The sequence below is a fragment of the Periplaneta americana genome, chromosome 2 (genome assembly GCF_040183065.1).
Source record: "Periplaneta americana isolate PAMFEO1 chromosome 2, P.americana_PAMFEO1_priV1, whole genome shotgun sequence".
NCBI lineage: Eukaryota > Metazoa > Arthropoda > Insecta > Blattodea > Blattidae > Periplaneta > Periplaneta americana.
Window position 1 is genome coordinate 18,289,068 of NC_091118.1, and position 17,728 is coordinate 18,306,795.

Here is a 17,728-nt window from a genome sequence, read left to right on the forward strand (position 1 = left end):
GTTTTCAGACTGCAATCATAGCAGCTGCAATCTGCAAATATCATGTACGCGAAATGGGTGGTGGCTCTGCTGTTGTGTTGGTGTGGTGCAGGGGTAGTTGAATCTACTTTGACAGCATGCCCACAACTGACACGCCCATCTGAATACAACATAACAGAAGTAAGTAACAAAGAGTTGCTGTTTAGTGTAGAATAAACTATAAACATTTACACACTGAATTTATCAGTGCATTCTAACAGGGAAAGATAGTATACTCTGCTGCAGAAAAGAATAATACAAATATGTCTTAATAAACCTCTATGACTATCTTTCACAACTGTTGTATTCAGTATTTAAAGTATTTGATATCCGTCAAATGTATAACAATGTCTTATTGAATTTCGTATATAAAAATAAAAAAAAAAAATATATTTAATTTTTATTCACATAAATATAAAAACAAAATATCAGACATCATATGCTTGACAGAATCTAACTATATCACCACTTAGAGTATAATCACAGTAGCAACTTCGGTCCAAGGCTTTGTAACAAGATAATAGCTAAATTCCCGAATATTCAATTTGCTAATGCTCCTTAAAAAAAAAAAATTAAAAATTACTGTATATAGAGAAAATGTAGAGCTCCAATTATTGTGATATCTATGGTTTTCTTTTTTACTTTTCATTTTGTTATTTAATAAAATGTCTTAAAATTATGTGGTATGCCTCCTGAGCATAAGTATGTAACTTACTATTTCTGGGGGTGCTAGAGTGATTTATTTAAGAGATATTTAAGAGAGAGAGAGCAGCCGTTAAGGGGACAGGATGGTATTTTTTAAAACTCTTTTCCTATTTGGTGTAAATTATTAATTTTTTGTATGTAGAGAGCTCATAGCTGTGGCAACTCAACCAAATAAAAATATTTTGAAAAAAAAAAAAAAACTTATTTGGGGGCCCAAATTAAAAAAAAAATATATATACCCAACGTAGGATTGTACTAAACACAATATATCTCAACCGTTTTTAAAGATAGATTCAAACAGTTTTTGCAATATATTTGCAAAAGTATGTTCTACAAACTGTGTGTAACAGAATTTTGATATTAGTCCCTACGTTTGTAAAATAAACAATTAAAATTTAGTAACAATTGTCTGATTTCCTTTCTTGCAAACAAACGGACGTATTTTTAAAATGAAATCAATTAACAAAATTCTGTTACAGAGAAAAGTTTCCTAATAGTCTAAAGAATGTGTGTTCTAAATTTCTTGCATGTATCTTTAATAGTTCAGAAATTATATCCATTTTGTCTGGCAATGTAGCAAAAAAAATTAAGTTACTGGAAACCGATAAAAGCGGGCGTGTGATTTAAAAATCCATAGCGCAGGAAGTTTAAAAATGACGTCTCAACATCCGCTAAGGGCACAAATACCCACAAAATGTTATGCAATGCATTCCACACATATCAAAGGGTATTTTAAAGAAAAAAAAAATTTGAAAATTTAATTTACCGGAAACAACAATAAAAGTGGGTGAGTGATTTAAAAATCCATAATGCAGGAAGTTTAAAAATGCCGATCCACACATATCATTGGGTATTTTAAAGAATTTTTTTTTTTTTAATTTAGTCATTTTACATCAAAAATATCATCCTCTCCCCTTACACAAAATATTGTAATAGGTTCATAATCATAATGATTATTATATAATAAACTATATGTACCTTTGTTCTAGAAATACAGTATTATTATGATTATTTATTATTATTATTATTATTGTTATTATTATTGTTATTATTATTATTGTTATTATTATTATTATTATTATTATTATTATTATTATTATTATTATTATTATTACTTAAGGGAAAATATTTTTTGTAGAAAATTATTCATTTGGTACTAATATGGTATTAGAATTTTTTGTTGTACTCTAACCAAGGAATAAGCTGTTAAAAACTGCACATTATATTACATCCACTCTGTATATATAGAGTGTGACAGTGTCAGTGTATTACTTACTTACTTACTTACTTACAAATGGCTTTTAAGGAACCCGAAGGTTCATTGCCGCCCTCACATAAGCCCGCCATATGTCCCTATCCTGTGCAAGATTAATCCAGTTTCTATCATCACACCCCACCTCCCTCAAATCCATTTTAATATTATCCTCCCATCTACGTCTCGGCCTCCCTAAAGGTCTTTTTCCCTCCGGTCTCCCAACTAACACTATATATGCATTTCTGGATTCGCCCATACGTGCTACATGCCCTGCCCATCTCAAACGTCTGGATTTTAAGTTCCTAATTATGTTAGGTGAAGAATACAATGCGTCAGTGTATTATTTCAATCTAATATTCAGTTACTGTTACAGTAATTTTCTTCAGATTTATATAATATACACTATGTCCACACTAAAAGTATACAGAAATAACAGTTTTACCATGACTTGGATAAGGTTTATAAAATAAACTTATTCTGCATTATATAGAGTGACTGAAGAAGTTTTTATTTCCACTAGTACACTTCAACATGAGCACCATTTATAGCTCGAAAGGTACCAAAACAATACTCAACCTCTCGCCAGGTGTTCACCAACAGATCAGGTGTTATAAGCTCAACTTCGGTCTGTTTCAAATCAATCAAATTACGAACTTTTCTGCTGTATACAAAATTTTTAATAAATCCCCACGTATAAAAATCCAAAGGAGTTAAAACCGGGGATCTAGGAAGTCTGGAAGTTGGTCCACCCCTACCAATGCAATTTCTTGGGAAGGTTACATCCAGAAACGTTTTAGCATTTCGATGTATATGGTGGAGCATCATCTCAGGCGATTTCCCACATCCCAGTTCGTGGACCGTTAGCATTCTGTATGGGTGAAAGTTAAGATTCTGTTGCAAAATTCTCCTAAGGCTGTGATTACTTAATTGCAAAGCTGGTGCATGTTGTGGACTTCTTACGAATGCTTGAGGCACAATTGCAATGTTTTGTGGAGATCGCACTGATCTTGGTCACCTGGTGGTTTCTGTTTTAGTGCTGAAGCCACATTCCGAAATGACGCAATCAACAATTTTATGGTCTTGCGGGTAGGAACACAAAGCACAATGTATTATTACAACAGATTCGCCAGTCTTAAAATAATGTTCCACAATGTAGTTAGTTAGTTTGTAGGGTTTAAAAAGGGCGTGTCAGCGACTATAGCTATTTGCATCCTTATCTAAAATTCTTCACAGAGGTTCACAAATGCAGTTTCAACAAGGTGATGCATTAAAATCATAAAAGTGAGCAGTTCTCAGTCCCTAACTAGTATTTAAAAAGAAACAATAAAATAATAAAACAAATGCTACCAGAAATAAATTATCTGGCGTATTTCCAAAATACTCGGATGTAAAAGGTCCGAATGTTGAGTTTGTTAAAAAACTACTAAATAACATATGTAACCTCCGGATGAAAAGAATCCGGAGGATAGGTAAAAAGGGTCAATAAAAAATAAATAACCCTGTCAAGTCCAGTACTCGATAAAAATCTCAGAACTGCATTTGCACAATTAAAATCATTTCCAAGAGCATCACGTAGAGTCGGCCGAATTCCATATTGCCGAAGAACACGGTCATATTTTCTACAATGCAATAAAAAATGTTCCACTGTGAGAGGAATATGGCATATATCACACTCTGGCTGAGGCTCTCCACGTAGGAGATGGCCATGTGTCAGATGACAGTGGCCAATCCTCAACCGGGTGAGTAAAACTTCTTTGTGTCCACAATGTATGCACAATGTTGTGCAGTCCACCATTCCGTGTTTACTGAACTATGCGGAAAGCACAATTACTGGATTTGTTCGTCTGAACGCTAAAGATAGCACAAATATTGCTTCAGTCACATGTGCACGATAACAATGAATTAATATGCATGCACGAAACAAATGAATTGTGGAACTGAACTGAAGGATAAAATGACATAGCCTACCATAAGGAATAAATTTATATTACTGTTTGATATTTGACTTCAATATTTTCCATTATATGTACAGTTGAAAACAGGGAGATATTTCTGCTCCACTTTATATTCCGAAATGATATAGTGTTAAAAGTTGTGTAATCAAGATGTATAGGCCTATATCATTATGTCTGAATATATGACTTTATTGCAGGCTCTGGGTACTTGGTACGAAATATATCACTTCAAAACTGAATTGGACAATGCCAATGCAACTTGTGGATATGATGTTGCTTCTCTTACCCCTGAGGGCTTGATGAGAGATGATATATATGACTTCAATGTCAGGTAAGCCCAACTAAAGGTGCGTTCACACCAGAAGTTTTCATTAAATTTATTAAAATATTCATGTTTATAATCATTTACTATATTTATTGACATAACTCTATGCATATTAACTTTTTTTGGCTCGCTCATGAAGTTTTCGATAATACTTTTAAATGGAACTATTCATTAACTTTGCAAAGTATAGCGACTTTTTGAATTGCGCATATGGGTAGAGCTGGGGTGTTTAGGCATTTATAACACTTAAAATAGGCAGGGAAAAATGGGCATTAGCAACACGAAAAAGGCACTGTAAATTAAAAAAAATGGCATAATAGGCAGGAAAAAAAAAAGGCAATTGTCATAAAAAAAGCACTGTGTGTTTAAAAAAAAAGCATATTTCTATGAGCTAATTTATATGATATTGCTGTAACACATCTTGTTATTGGTTGCATGTTACCCCAACATACATATTATGTTTAATCTTTATCGAACAGAACAGCTGTTATACCAGAGAAAAAGTTTGTTCTAAACAATTGACATACAGGACCATGTCTGAAGGAAGCTAGTGCAGACATTCTTCTGTCTACCACCTTTCATTGAAAAATAAAATAAATCCGCAGTTCAGCAACCCAATAAGGGAAAGAGCTGACTAGCCGACTGCTGGCCTCATGTCCACATGCCTCCACAAAGGTGAATGATCATCCAACCAGAATGGAGGTACCGTATAGTTAGCACAATGATCCTCCAGCCATTACAGCTGGTTGTTATCACCTTTCATTATTTACTTTATTTCCTATAAGCCCGTATTTAGAAGCAATACACATTTGCTCTTTCCACAAATGGAAATTGGTTGTGCAGGAGAAGACTTTTTTAAGTGTATTAGTAATTCCGTTTTATACAAAGCTTTCACATGAGTTGTCTAATATTATAGTCAGCCACATCCACATTTTTTTCAAATTGAGTTTAATGCTGTATTTGCGATCTCTGTAAATTTTTCTATAGACCTGTGAAGAGTCAAGTTGCAAAATGGGTATCACTCCATTTAAATGAAGATTGAAGTTCTCGGTCAGGTGCAGAATCAGCCACATCCACGTATGCAGATTTGGCGCGCATTTTATATCAAATGCTATTACTTTTCTGCAGCCTGCATTGTTGTCTACTTGAACTCTCTGCTATTTTTAACTAGCAATCATTATTGTAGCCTTTCATTCTGTGTAGTTAACAAATTAATTATCAACAAATTAATTAATTAATTCGAAAGCTATGAAAAATATTCTGAATAATTCAATTTCATTTTTATGTGAGCTTTACCGAAGTAAATATGAATTTTTTTCTTAAATTTAATTATTTTATTTCAACAAATTTGAATTATCCATATGTTGTTTCACTAGATATAATTAAACAGTTCATAAAGAATAATAGGTTGACATTTTGTGAATAAATACATTTCACGATTGCAAAAACAGCTAAATCCAAAATGGGGGGTTCAAAGCCAGCTACATTCAAATAAAAAATGTGTTTCCCACCAAAAATCAGAAAGCTACCAAATTCAAATTTCCAGTATATGTTTGTCTGTATCGTAACTTTATAGTGCCAAAGTAACGAAACTGTTTATAGAAAAGCTGTTGTCAAAATTAGTTTTTGTTTCTCCTGTAAAATTTTATAAAATGGACGTAGCTGACTTTGACATTAGACGACTCTCATAGATCTTCATTTGTTAGTGTGCAGCTGCACATGTGGCTGGAAGCAAGCTGTTTACCAGCAGATTCGGGTATCCATAGCCCCTTAAGTCTAGTGCATAGATTTACTTACTTACAAATGGCTTTTAAGGAGCCCGGAGGTTCATTGCCTCCCTCACATAAGCCTGCCATCGGTCCCTATCCTGAGCAAGATTAATCCCGTCCCTATCATCATATCCCATCTCTCTCAAATCTATTTTAATATTATTCTCCCATCTACGTCTTGGCCTCCCCAAAAGTCTTTTACCCTCAGGTCTCCCAACTAACACTCCATACGCATTTCTGGATTCACCCATATGTGTCCTGCCCATCTCAAACGTCTGGATTTAATGTTCATAATTATGTCAGGTGAAGAATACAATGCGTGCAGTTCTGTGTTGTGTAACTTTCTCCATTCTCCTGTAACTTCATCTCTCTTTGCTCTAAATAGTTTCCTAAGTACCTAATCCTCGAACACCCTTAAACTCTGTTCCTCTCTCAAAGTGAGAATCCAAGTTTCACAACCATAAAGAACCGGTAATATAACTGTTTTATAAATTCTAACTTTGAGCTTTTGTGACAGCAGACTCGATGACAAAAGCTTCTCAACCGAATAATAACAGGCATTTCCCATATTTATTCTGCATTTAATTTACATTTGTTACTATTGCTCCAAGATATTTGATATTTGCATAGATTGCTCATGGAAATTACATTAGCTATCTTCCTTCACCATAAATGATGGAAATGATGTCACTGTCTCGTCACATGTCTCTCACACTTAAAAAAAAAATTACATTCACACATATTCGTTCTTAAATTGCTACAATTTCCCTTCTTATATAAAAGATTGGTATAATTTGATTTTGTTTTCTTAATTGATGCACATTTTCAATTTTTTTTATGTAGAAATGTCATTACTGCAACAACTTAAATTCAAGATTACATTTAGAAATAAAAATTTGGGCCAAAATTTTGAAAAAAAAAAAAAAAAAAAAGTACAGTACCAGGAAATCGTAATTAATTAAAATGGATGTATCTCAGCCATTGTTAAGGATAAATTCAAAATTTCTTTGACATTTTACATATTTAAAAAATGTCTTAAACATAACTTTGATACTGGCTTTCAAAATGTTAACATATACAATTACATTTTAAGAATGAATTTTTGAGTTACTTTTATACAAATACCGAGGGATATTTTCAAATGCAACGAAATAATAAATTTCCATTCCAGAGACAACTTTCCTATTAGCCTAAAGAATATGTGTTCCAAATATAATGCATGTAGCTTCAATAGTTCCGAAAATATGTTGACTTTTTTTACGAGAATAAAGCAAAAAATTAACTTCAAAGGAAATTGTAATCAAAGTTTACTTACTTACTTACTGGCTTTTAAGGAACCCGAAGGTTCATTGCCGCCCTCACATAAGCCCACCATCGGTCCCTATCCTGTGCAAGATTAATCCAGTCTCTATCATCATACCCCACCTCCCTCAAATCCATTTTAATATTATCCTCCCATCTACGTCTCGGCCTTCCTAAAGGTCTTTTTCCCTCCGGTCTCCCAACTAACACTCTATATGCGTTTCTGGATTCGCCCATACGTGCTACATGCCCTGCCCATCTCAAACGTCTGGATTTAATGTTCCTAATTATGTCAGGTGAAGAATACAATGCGTGCAGTTCTGTGTTGTGTAATTAGTGTAATTAAAAAATCCATTGCACCAGATCTTAATAAATAGCATCACAGCAGCTGACAAAGCCATAAATGCGCATTAAATTTTATGTAATGTATTTTTCACATATCAAAGATTGTAAACCATTTTTAGTCATCGTTTCCCCTTGAAAACTCCGTTGACCAGAGCTTTAAAAATAGCGTCGCATCAGCTGATGAGGGCAAAAATGCGCATTAAATTATATTAAATATATTTTTTCATGTCAAAGATTACTGTAAAGCAGAAACTTTTTTTTTTTAATTCACTGGTTTTCTACCATATTAAAACCATGTCGTGTATCTTTCCCTCCTAATTAAGGGGATGCAGAATCTATTTTAACAAATGAGATATAGTTTATGTTCCTCATAATAAAATTGCCATTAATATCTAAAAATTAAGACCGGTAATAAACTGGACATTGTATATTATTACCAGTCCAAGGTAAGTGAGGACCTGGGAGATGAGCGCACCACTTGTTCTATTTACAAACAATGCTCATACTACAGGCGGTACAGTCAGACTATAAAGGGAACTGAAACACCAGATATTAATGCAACGTCATATGATGCGACCGTGCGACATTTTTATCTGGATTTCATGGCATCATTTTGCTTGGACATAATAAAAAAAATCTTGTATCATTACATAAATAAATAAAATTTTAAAAGTTAATAATTATTTGTGATAGACTTAGTTACACATAATTTTAGTTACTTGTTATAAATAATATATTTCACTACACACAATATATAGTGTTCCATCAATGCATTTATACGAGTATAAATATTATACAGTAATTACACTTTGAACATAATTCACTGTAATAATGTTTAATGTTTCTATACAGACACAATAGTTTGTCACAACCAGAATGAAGACAAATTAAGAATTTTATTGCAGTAGAAGAAAATAATTCATATGGAACCTGTTGTATGAAGTAAATAATAATAATAATAATAATAATAATAATAATAATAATAATAATAATAATAATAATAATAATAATAATAATATCAGTCATTAAAAATCATGATTTTATTTTGATTCTAATCTACAGAGCGAGTCAATTTGCCTATGTTATATTAAAAATAGAAATACTTACAGAAAATACTCCTATTAAGAACATTCATTTACCTTTATTGCTTTTGTACAAGAAAAATCATTTTCTTTCTACTATATAGAACATCTTATATAAAATATAATAAACTTAGCTTCCCTTATGAAAAGATTGTCATATTTGACAATACGTATTACAAATAATTTGGAAACAGACCTAAAAGGTAAAATTAAACATTTGAAACGGTTAGGGAATCGAATATGCAAAATGTCAGAAAAATTTACACCTAAGAAGCGTTTGTGGTCATTTACAGTTAAGAAAGTGGGGGGAGGGAATATCATCAGATAGGTTAGAATGATTTGAATGCCATAAACCGCGAGAAAAATAATAGTACGGATTGATTGGCATTGATATCTAAACCAATCCACAGCCATCGTTTAAGGTAACTTGAAATTTCCATTATCACTCCCATACAAATGATTTCTCAATATCTGAACCGATCCTTTGAGGGTACTAATGGCTATTTCCTTCACAATGCCGTGTGTTAGGCCCAGGTTTTTACATTTGTTGGCAAAGAAGGAGGGTATGGTACCTCGTGCTCCCACCATCAGACCTATTACATCAATGTGGGACAGGCTATATTTATCTTTATAGAACGGGATTGTTGGTTCATAGATCCGTTTCTTTTCACTGTCCACCTCATGCAGTTGATCTGCATGTGTCTCGAACCTGATGGTGGGATCGAGAATGTATGCCGAGTTGTTCTTAATGGCAATGATATCAATTCGCCGAACACTTCCTTGTGTGGCTAGTCCCTTCACCTCCTGATGGACTGTAAACCTACTTCCTTCAGTGCCTCGGCCAGCATACAATGGACAGCATGGTGACGGATGTTGCGAAGGGCCTCACTATAGGGGTAGAAGCCAAGGATATGGGGAAGAGTTTCAATCTTGCTGAGACAGCACCTACAGCTATTCTTTCATATTGTAGAATGCAACAACAGTGGAAATCTTACAAGCTCCCTCATTAATACAGTGTTGGTGCCAGTTAATTTAAGTACAGAAGCATAAAAATCGTAAGTGGTCAACATATTTCTCCAGTACATCATATGGTGATGGGCATATGTCGACATAAACCGTTAATACAGAAAAAAGGTTAGAAAATAAGACTTAAAGGAAAATGATCATTTTATTATATTGTGGCATGCATTCCACCCAGACACAAGTCAGCAATACCAAATGAAAACTTAAGTTTTTCTTTTTAATAGCTTTTCAGAAACTAAAAGTTGTACAAAAGAAGTGACATGAGCGCCATTGACCATGCACCGAAGAAATATATATAAAAAGAATAAATAAAAATTTTACTCTAAGTAGGCCTACTCATTCACAATGAAAATTAAACATAACGTAAGCGTTAACTTAAGAATATAAACATTACGGTAAAATCAAGAAGTCATACCATCATTCACGATGGGAACATAAACATAACAGCAAACATACTTGGTAACCATGGAAACATAACAACGACGCCATTTCCTCATATTCTGTCGTATACTTCAGCGCTCTGTTTGCAAATCACGTAAGCATAAGCATGAAAGTTTAGACTTTGCAAACTTTCATGTTAATGTCTTACGGTAATGTTTATGTCAATGCTTATGTGAATCATTGTGAATTATCCCATTTGGTAGCCTGGGCGCAAACTTCTGTGTTTATGTTACGGTTATGTTTAATTTTCATTGTGAATGGGCCTTAGACCTCCTGCGGCTCAGTGAAAAATGTAATCAGAGACCTAATTCTTTACTGGTTATAGTACAGACTACAAGACAACTTTTGTACACCCTTATGTTTTGAAATTCTGATTTTTTTTTCGATATGCCCTAGAGTACAGACCAACTGAAAGGGAATACAAATGTACTCGCAACTTCAGCAGGTAAACAGTTTTGTTCGCAGATCCACTGGGTCCTCACTTGCCTTGGACGGATAATACTATAAAATCTTCTTTATTTATTTACAGCTCAGGAGTGTATGAACACAGATCTCAAGTGCTAAATCTGACAGATCTAAGTAACCTAACTCTGAACCTCGCTTTGGGGGGAAGTAAGTATTATATTTATTTTTTATCAATGCTATTGTCCTTCTATTAAACAATAAAATGATATTTTAAATGGTAATTGTTCAAGGATAAAAAAGGTACTACAATTTATGTCACGCTATTAAAATGTAATTTTTCCAGATTCACAATCTATATCATTAAAATAAAAACAGTGCTATTAGAATGTATTTTTTTTTTTTTTCATATTTTACTTTATTTTACATTTATTTTCATTTACATTACTATCATTTTAATACTTCATTTGTCTTTCTATTATTACTTTTATATCGTCTTCCCTTATGTTTATCAACTTTAACTCCTACTACAATCTCTCTGTGGTTGTCGGGGTGAACGGTTGTGTTTCGTTCCACTAGTCCTTGGCTGACCAGTCCTATGGGTGGAGGTAATCAAGCGAACATAAGCGCGTCTGCTCTGTGTAAATGGTGTAAGAACAGAGTTACTAGTGGAGTTAAATGCATTACCTGTGAAAGTGTCTTTCATCCTAATTGTTCTAAATTAATATGATTAACATCTTCCTCTTCTTTCTTGTTTTCTCTGCTGTAATCCCGATCATTTCTTATCTTCTTCTGTCTGATATTACTTGAAAATATATAACATCTTTGTGACACCAACACTCATATGGAAATGAAATGAGGACAATTAAAGAAACTGATATTTCAAGAATCACGACAACAGAAATTAGATTTTTTAGGAGAACTTGGTAAGATTATAAAATCAATGAGACAATTCTACAGAATTCAACATTAAACTAGTTCCTAAATACAGTTGATTTCAGTCACTTTTTTTTGGTACTATGTCCTGCAATGATTTGTCCAACCATGTTAAATTAAATAAGATCTTTCCTTTGCATGTGACAAATAAATACTCGTACAGTGTTAAATTTGATCCTGAAAATGAGTGTATAAAATGAAAATTCGCTTACTGAAAACTGGTTACAAATAATATTAGTTACAGAATGATTTAGGGTATTTACATCTTGAGAGGGATTTATAATTTTCTGCTCTTTATTCTAATCTGAGATATAAATTTGCAGTATAACTTTCAAGTGAATGCTCTGCGACAACATGGATTACACTACATGTTAGAACAACGATTATTTATTGGCATATTTGTCCTCAAATAAAATAAGTATATTGATAATCAAACTTTCTCTTTTGTTATTGTAGGGTCAGCACTGAGAGATGCCAAGAATCGTACTGAAGTACTTATTTGGAACACCAAAAGTCACACCGTCCAGTCAATCAGAGCCAAGTTTAATATTGAAAAGAACCATATAATGAGACAAAGAGGCAAATATAATACCAAAAGGATTGAAGTATGGTGTCAGTCCAATGCAGAAGCAAAATGCATTCTCTGTAATATAAAAGACGAGGCTAAAAAGAATAAATTCCATGTCTCATTGGGAAGTACATTTAAAGAACGAGAATTAAAACGAAAAGGCAACATTAACGAAAAAGATATAGACACTCTAAAAATTTTACAATGGAACTCTAGGTCTTTAAGAAACAAAATGGATTTATTAAAGCAAGAAGTTCAAGACAAAAAGCCTTCTATAATATGCATACAAGAATCTATTCAGATTGATGACATTTTAAAGTTTTACAAATCTGCTGACTACAAAATTTTGAATCTGTTTCGTGAAGATAGAGGAGGTGGAGGTGTTGTTAGCATGATCCACAACTCCATTCATGTAATTGAATCTAAACAACAATTTAAAGGCCAAATTGAATACATTAGGACAAAATTATTACTTCAGAATAACATTTCATTTTCACTTGTCAATGTATATATACTTCCAGGCCTAAACCCATTCATGGGTGATATAGAACAATGATCCAATCTTATCACTAGTTTATCATAGTTGGTGACTTTAACAGTAAACATCACATCTAATATAATGGACCTTCAAATCAATATGGAAACATAATCTACAGATGGTTACTGAATAATGATATTATTTTACTTAATGACAACAAAACAGCAACATATCAGTGTGCAAGTACAGGATCTACAAGTACTCTAGATCTCTCTTTCTGCTCATAACACATATATGATCAATGATAATTTCAAAAACTGGAGTGTTGGTGAAGTTCTGTCAAGTGACCATCTTCCTGTTTATATTACATTTTCATTCTCTACAAATAACTCGTCAGATAACAAGCTACCTAAAACAAAATGGAAAATAAAGTCCGCAAATCGGTGTAAGTTCAATAATGATACTACAAGATTTAACAATTTTAATGATGCAACAACAGTGTCTCAAAAAACTACTGATTCCAGAACTTCAGAAATTACTGATGTCATCATAACTAGAGCAAAACAGTCTATTCCCACTATCAGACAACAATCTTGTACACCTATGAACATCTGGTGCAATAATGATTTAAATTACATGAGAAAACAACAGCAATCTGCTCGGCGACAATGGATGAAAACGAGGACAGTTGATGACAAGATAAAATGTAGTAAAGCAAGGGCAAATCTCAGAAGAAGTATTCTTGCAGCCAAAAAAACAAGTTGGCAGCAATTTTTTGGGTCCTTAAACCCAAATACTCAGTCTACAACTGTATGGAAAAGATTTAAACCATAGAAGGCAAGAATTATGAACACATCACTCACCTTAAAGATAGTAATCAAACAATAATAACAGAAAATGATAAAAAGGCAGAACTCTTAAATTCACACTATGCCCAAAGGCTGACTAATAATTCATCATGGTCTAAATATATCAACAAAGAAGAACAATATCTTACAAGTAATTTTCAATTCATTTTTCATCATAATGATATGACAGACAATGCTTTTACCACTGAACAAATAAACTTGGTATTATCAGAGCTACACAATTCTGCTACAGAGAAGATGAAATCCATAACAGCATGTTATTAAATTCCTCTGATAAAATTAGGCAAGAAATTCTCTATCTCGTCAATAATATTTGAAAAAAAAAAAAAGGCTTCTATCTTAAAACTTGGAAAAAAATGCAATTGTAATTCCTATTCTCAAACCAGGTAAAGACAAATTGGATCCTAATTCATATAGACCGATATCTTTAACATCCTGCATTTCTAAATTACGTACTGAAACGCATTGTTCACAGAAGATTAAACTGGAGACTTGAAACTTTCAATCTTTTAAGCTCTTATCAGTTTGGCTTTAGACAATCATGTGGCACAACTGAAGCTCTATTATATTTTGCTCAAGAAATTTATAAAAGTTTCACGCGAAAGAAGATCACATTACCTGTAATGATAGACATTGAATCCGCTTTTGATAATACTCCACACAGATCCATTTTATTACAATCTATGAAACTTGGTATCAAAGGCAGAATGCTAAGATTTCTACATTATTTTCTTAATGAAAGAACAATTCAAACCTCAGTAAACAATCATTTATCTTTATCCAAAAAAATTACAGGTGGTATACCTCAGGGTTCTGTTTTAAGCCCAAATTCATTCAATATAATGTTACACGACTTACCAGATGTTGTTCCACCTGAGATAAAAATAAGTATCTATGCAGATGATGTTACAATATGGGCTACAAACAACGATCCAAATGAATCATTAAGAATTATACAAACAGCTGTAAATAATATCAGTAATTGGGCATCCAAATGGAATCTATCTATCTCACAATCAAAAACTGAATTTACTGTCTTCACAAGAAGATATAGCTTAAAAAACTATAAACCTCACATTTATTTTAATAATCAAGAAATTCAGTAAAATCCAACTCTAAGATCCTAGGATTAATTTTTGATGAAAAAATTTTTTATGGAAAACCCATTTAACCAATGTTGCTTCACAGTGTCTATCATGATTAAATCTCTTGCAGATCATAGCTAATAAGGAATGCGAATCAGATATCACGACAATTCGTTGTTTTATAATGCTTATATACGATCAAAATTGACCTATGGATGTGAAATATGGGGAGGAGCATCAGCAACCTATCTACAAAAAATTTCTGTTCTTCGATACTCAGCCTTAAGATTATGCTAAGGAGTGCCAAAAACCACATCAACTGTTGTCCTAGAAATTGAATGTAATATTCAACCAATCAGACACTACATATTACAAAAGGATCTGAAAATACATTTAAAATTGTAAGCCTCATCCAGATCTCAGATGTTCTTCAAACTGTCATATAATATCCTGTGTAATTTCTTAAAATAAACAAAGAAGAAATACCAATGTATATCACAGACACACTCATTGCTATAACTCCAGTTGTGAACGAAATTCCTCTATGAAAATGGGTGATTCCAGAATATAGCGTACAAATACCAGGAAATCATTCCAAAAATGATCCTGCATATATTCTTAAGTTAGATGCCATGGAACTACTCTGCAGCACATATAAGGGTCACCTTCAAATTTATACAAATGGATCTCTAAATCCCAATAATGGGACATCAGCAGCAGGGTTTTATATTCCAAAATATCAAGAAAGTTATTTCATACCATATTCATCCTCCTCCAGTCTTGACACTGAATTGCTAGCTATTGATGCTGCTCTTCAGTGTGTTACTCAAATTTCTGAAAAATCTAATTGCAAACTTACTGACTCCAAGGGGGCTATATTTAATATAATTAAATATGTACCAAACCTATATGCACATAGAATTATTCCAATTTAGAAACAAATAAGTAAACTAAAAAAATCCAAAAGGAAATAACATTTCAATGGATACCTAGTCATTGTGGTATACCTGGAAGCGAGAAAGTCGATAATATTGCAAAACAGGCAACATATTTGCAACCAAGACCTCTTCAAGTGATATCTCTGTCCAGTGCTTTTGCTTCAGTAAAGTCTCATTTTGTAAACCTATGGATCAACAATTCGCTCTCTTCTGACAAAGGAAAAATTTTAGTCTGTACAACAGAAACCAAATGACCTGGAATTGTACAAAAACTTGCCCAGACATGTTCAAACATTTTTAACAAGAGCCAGAACAGGTCACATTGTCACACAATTGTACCTACACCAATTTCACATTTCTGATAATTCTACTTGTCTGTGGTGTAATAATCATGATGAAGATCTGGAACACATTCTCCTATACTGTCCATCCATAAACCACAAAAGAAGTAAATTAAAATCATCAGTACCAGTTGCAGGAGACACAGTCCTGCAGTATATATTGACTACACCCCAACTCTGGCTACTAGCAACAGGCATCTATAATGAACACCGGTCAAAATACCATTCAGTTCTCATTAAAAACAAAAACTGAATATACTATAGTGGATTATAGTGGACTTTATGTTGTCAGCAAACATCACATGCTAAGCTAGCCAAGATAATTCGGCCCTACTTAACAATTATACTTCTAGAGATGTAATAAACATTTTGTAGCAAATATACTACTCCCTTTTTCAGACGTGTATGAAATAACTTCATGGACTGTGGAAACTGACTACATTCGCTACATACTGAGGTGGATGTGCTTAGAAGTCGCGGAAAATATAATTATTGGTAAGTACCAGCAACCATTTACAGCACAGTAAGAAAAACCATTCGTACATAACTAACACAGATTATATCAATGACATTATCACAACTGACCTACGAAGATAAAAAAAAACAATGCTTTAGCATCCACTTACACACAAGGGAGGGTTTTTAGTAGGGCACAATGGATTTGACTGGAAGTGTTAATGTAGACTGATTTAAAGTTTCTGAAAACGATGGTGAAGATCTCTCGTTTCAGAATTGCATATTTGTGAAAATACAGCAATTTAAAAAAAAAAAAAAAAAAAAACCTAGGTTGCATGTCGTTCTTGCACGCAGCTTGCTCATTACCTACATGCAGAGAGCGTTAGAGGCGAAGAAACTACTTTCTTCGATCCCTGTTAGAAATATAGAAGTGGAATATGTTCACATTTGTATTTAAGACGAAATGGATAATTTTTTATTTCTATTTTAGTTGGATATTTAACGACGTTGTATCAACTACTAGGTTATTTAGCATCGATGAGATTGGTGATAGCGAGATGAGGCCAGCGATTCGCCATAGATTACCTTGCATTCACATTACGGTTGGGGAAAACTTTGGAAAAAACCCAACCAGGTAATCATCCCAAGCAGGGATCGAACCTGCGCCTGAACGCAACTTCAGACCAGCAGACAAGTGCCTTAACTGACTGAGCCACACCGGTGGCTGAAATGGATAATATTTAGGGTAAACTCACCTGTTATGTTCATACATGATAATGCAGGATCACCAAAAATTGTTCAGAACACAGCATCTTTTCACAATACAAGCATCTTATAATGGCTGCTTCTTCACACTCATCGACACAACAGACACTATTTCCCATTTGCGACAGTGTTTGAAGTACCTTTTTGAAGGAGTTTATTTTTCTTCCCGTATTGTATCCGCATTTTTGCGAAGCATATAACATATCTTGTAGAAGACGAGAACAGAACTGATGGTAAACAACCAATGTAACTTTAATATAAAACCTGTGTCGTGAAGGTTAGTATCCGAATGTTCCATAACATATTTATACCTGAAACAGTCTTTCAGTGTCGAATGACTAGCTTGTACTGTCAGAAGAAATAGACGTACTATGTCAATGCACTTGTCACTGTCATCAATAATAGCCTAAAAGATGAAAATGAACAAAACTGTCATGATTCCTTTTTAACATTAAAACCTTGCATGCATGGTAAAATTTTAAAGCAGATAAGTTACAATTTGAAATGCGTAAGTACTTATGCCACATTCTGCATAAACTATAAACGGTAGTTTCGCTCAACCATGATGAAGGAATTCAATTGTTATGAAATATGTAAAATGATTAATGAGAAAATAACTGTTATGTTCATGTCAGTTATTTTCTGATCTGGGTTAATTACAAACAAATTT

General features: G+C 33.3%; 1 protein-coding gene across 2 annotated transcripts in view; it reads left to right on the top strand.

Moving 5' to 3' along the window:
* LOC138714736 (lopap-like) overlaps window positions 1–17,728 on the top strand; it is a 44,841-nt gene continuing 27,113 nt past the window's right edge. For both annotated transcript variants that reach the window (XR_011336070.1, XM_069846842.1), the window contains exons 1-4: window positions 1–159; window positions 4,131–4,264; window positions 10,750–10,832; window positions 16,237–16,332. Coding sequence is in view for 1 of the 2 variants with exons in the window: in XM_069846842.1 (XP_069702943.1) it covers window positions 43–159; window positions 4,131–4,264; window positions 10,750–10,832; window positions 16,237–16,332 (430 nt within the window). In the remaining variant the exon portion in view is untranslated. The remainder of the gene's footprint in view (window positions 160–4,130; window positions 4,265–10,749; window positions 10,833–16,236; window positions 16,333–17,728) is intronic.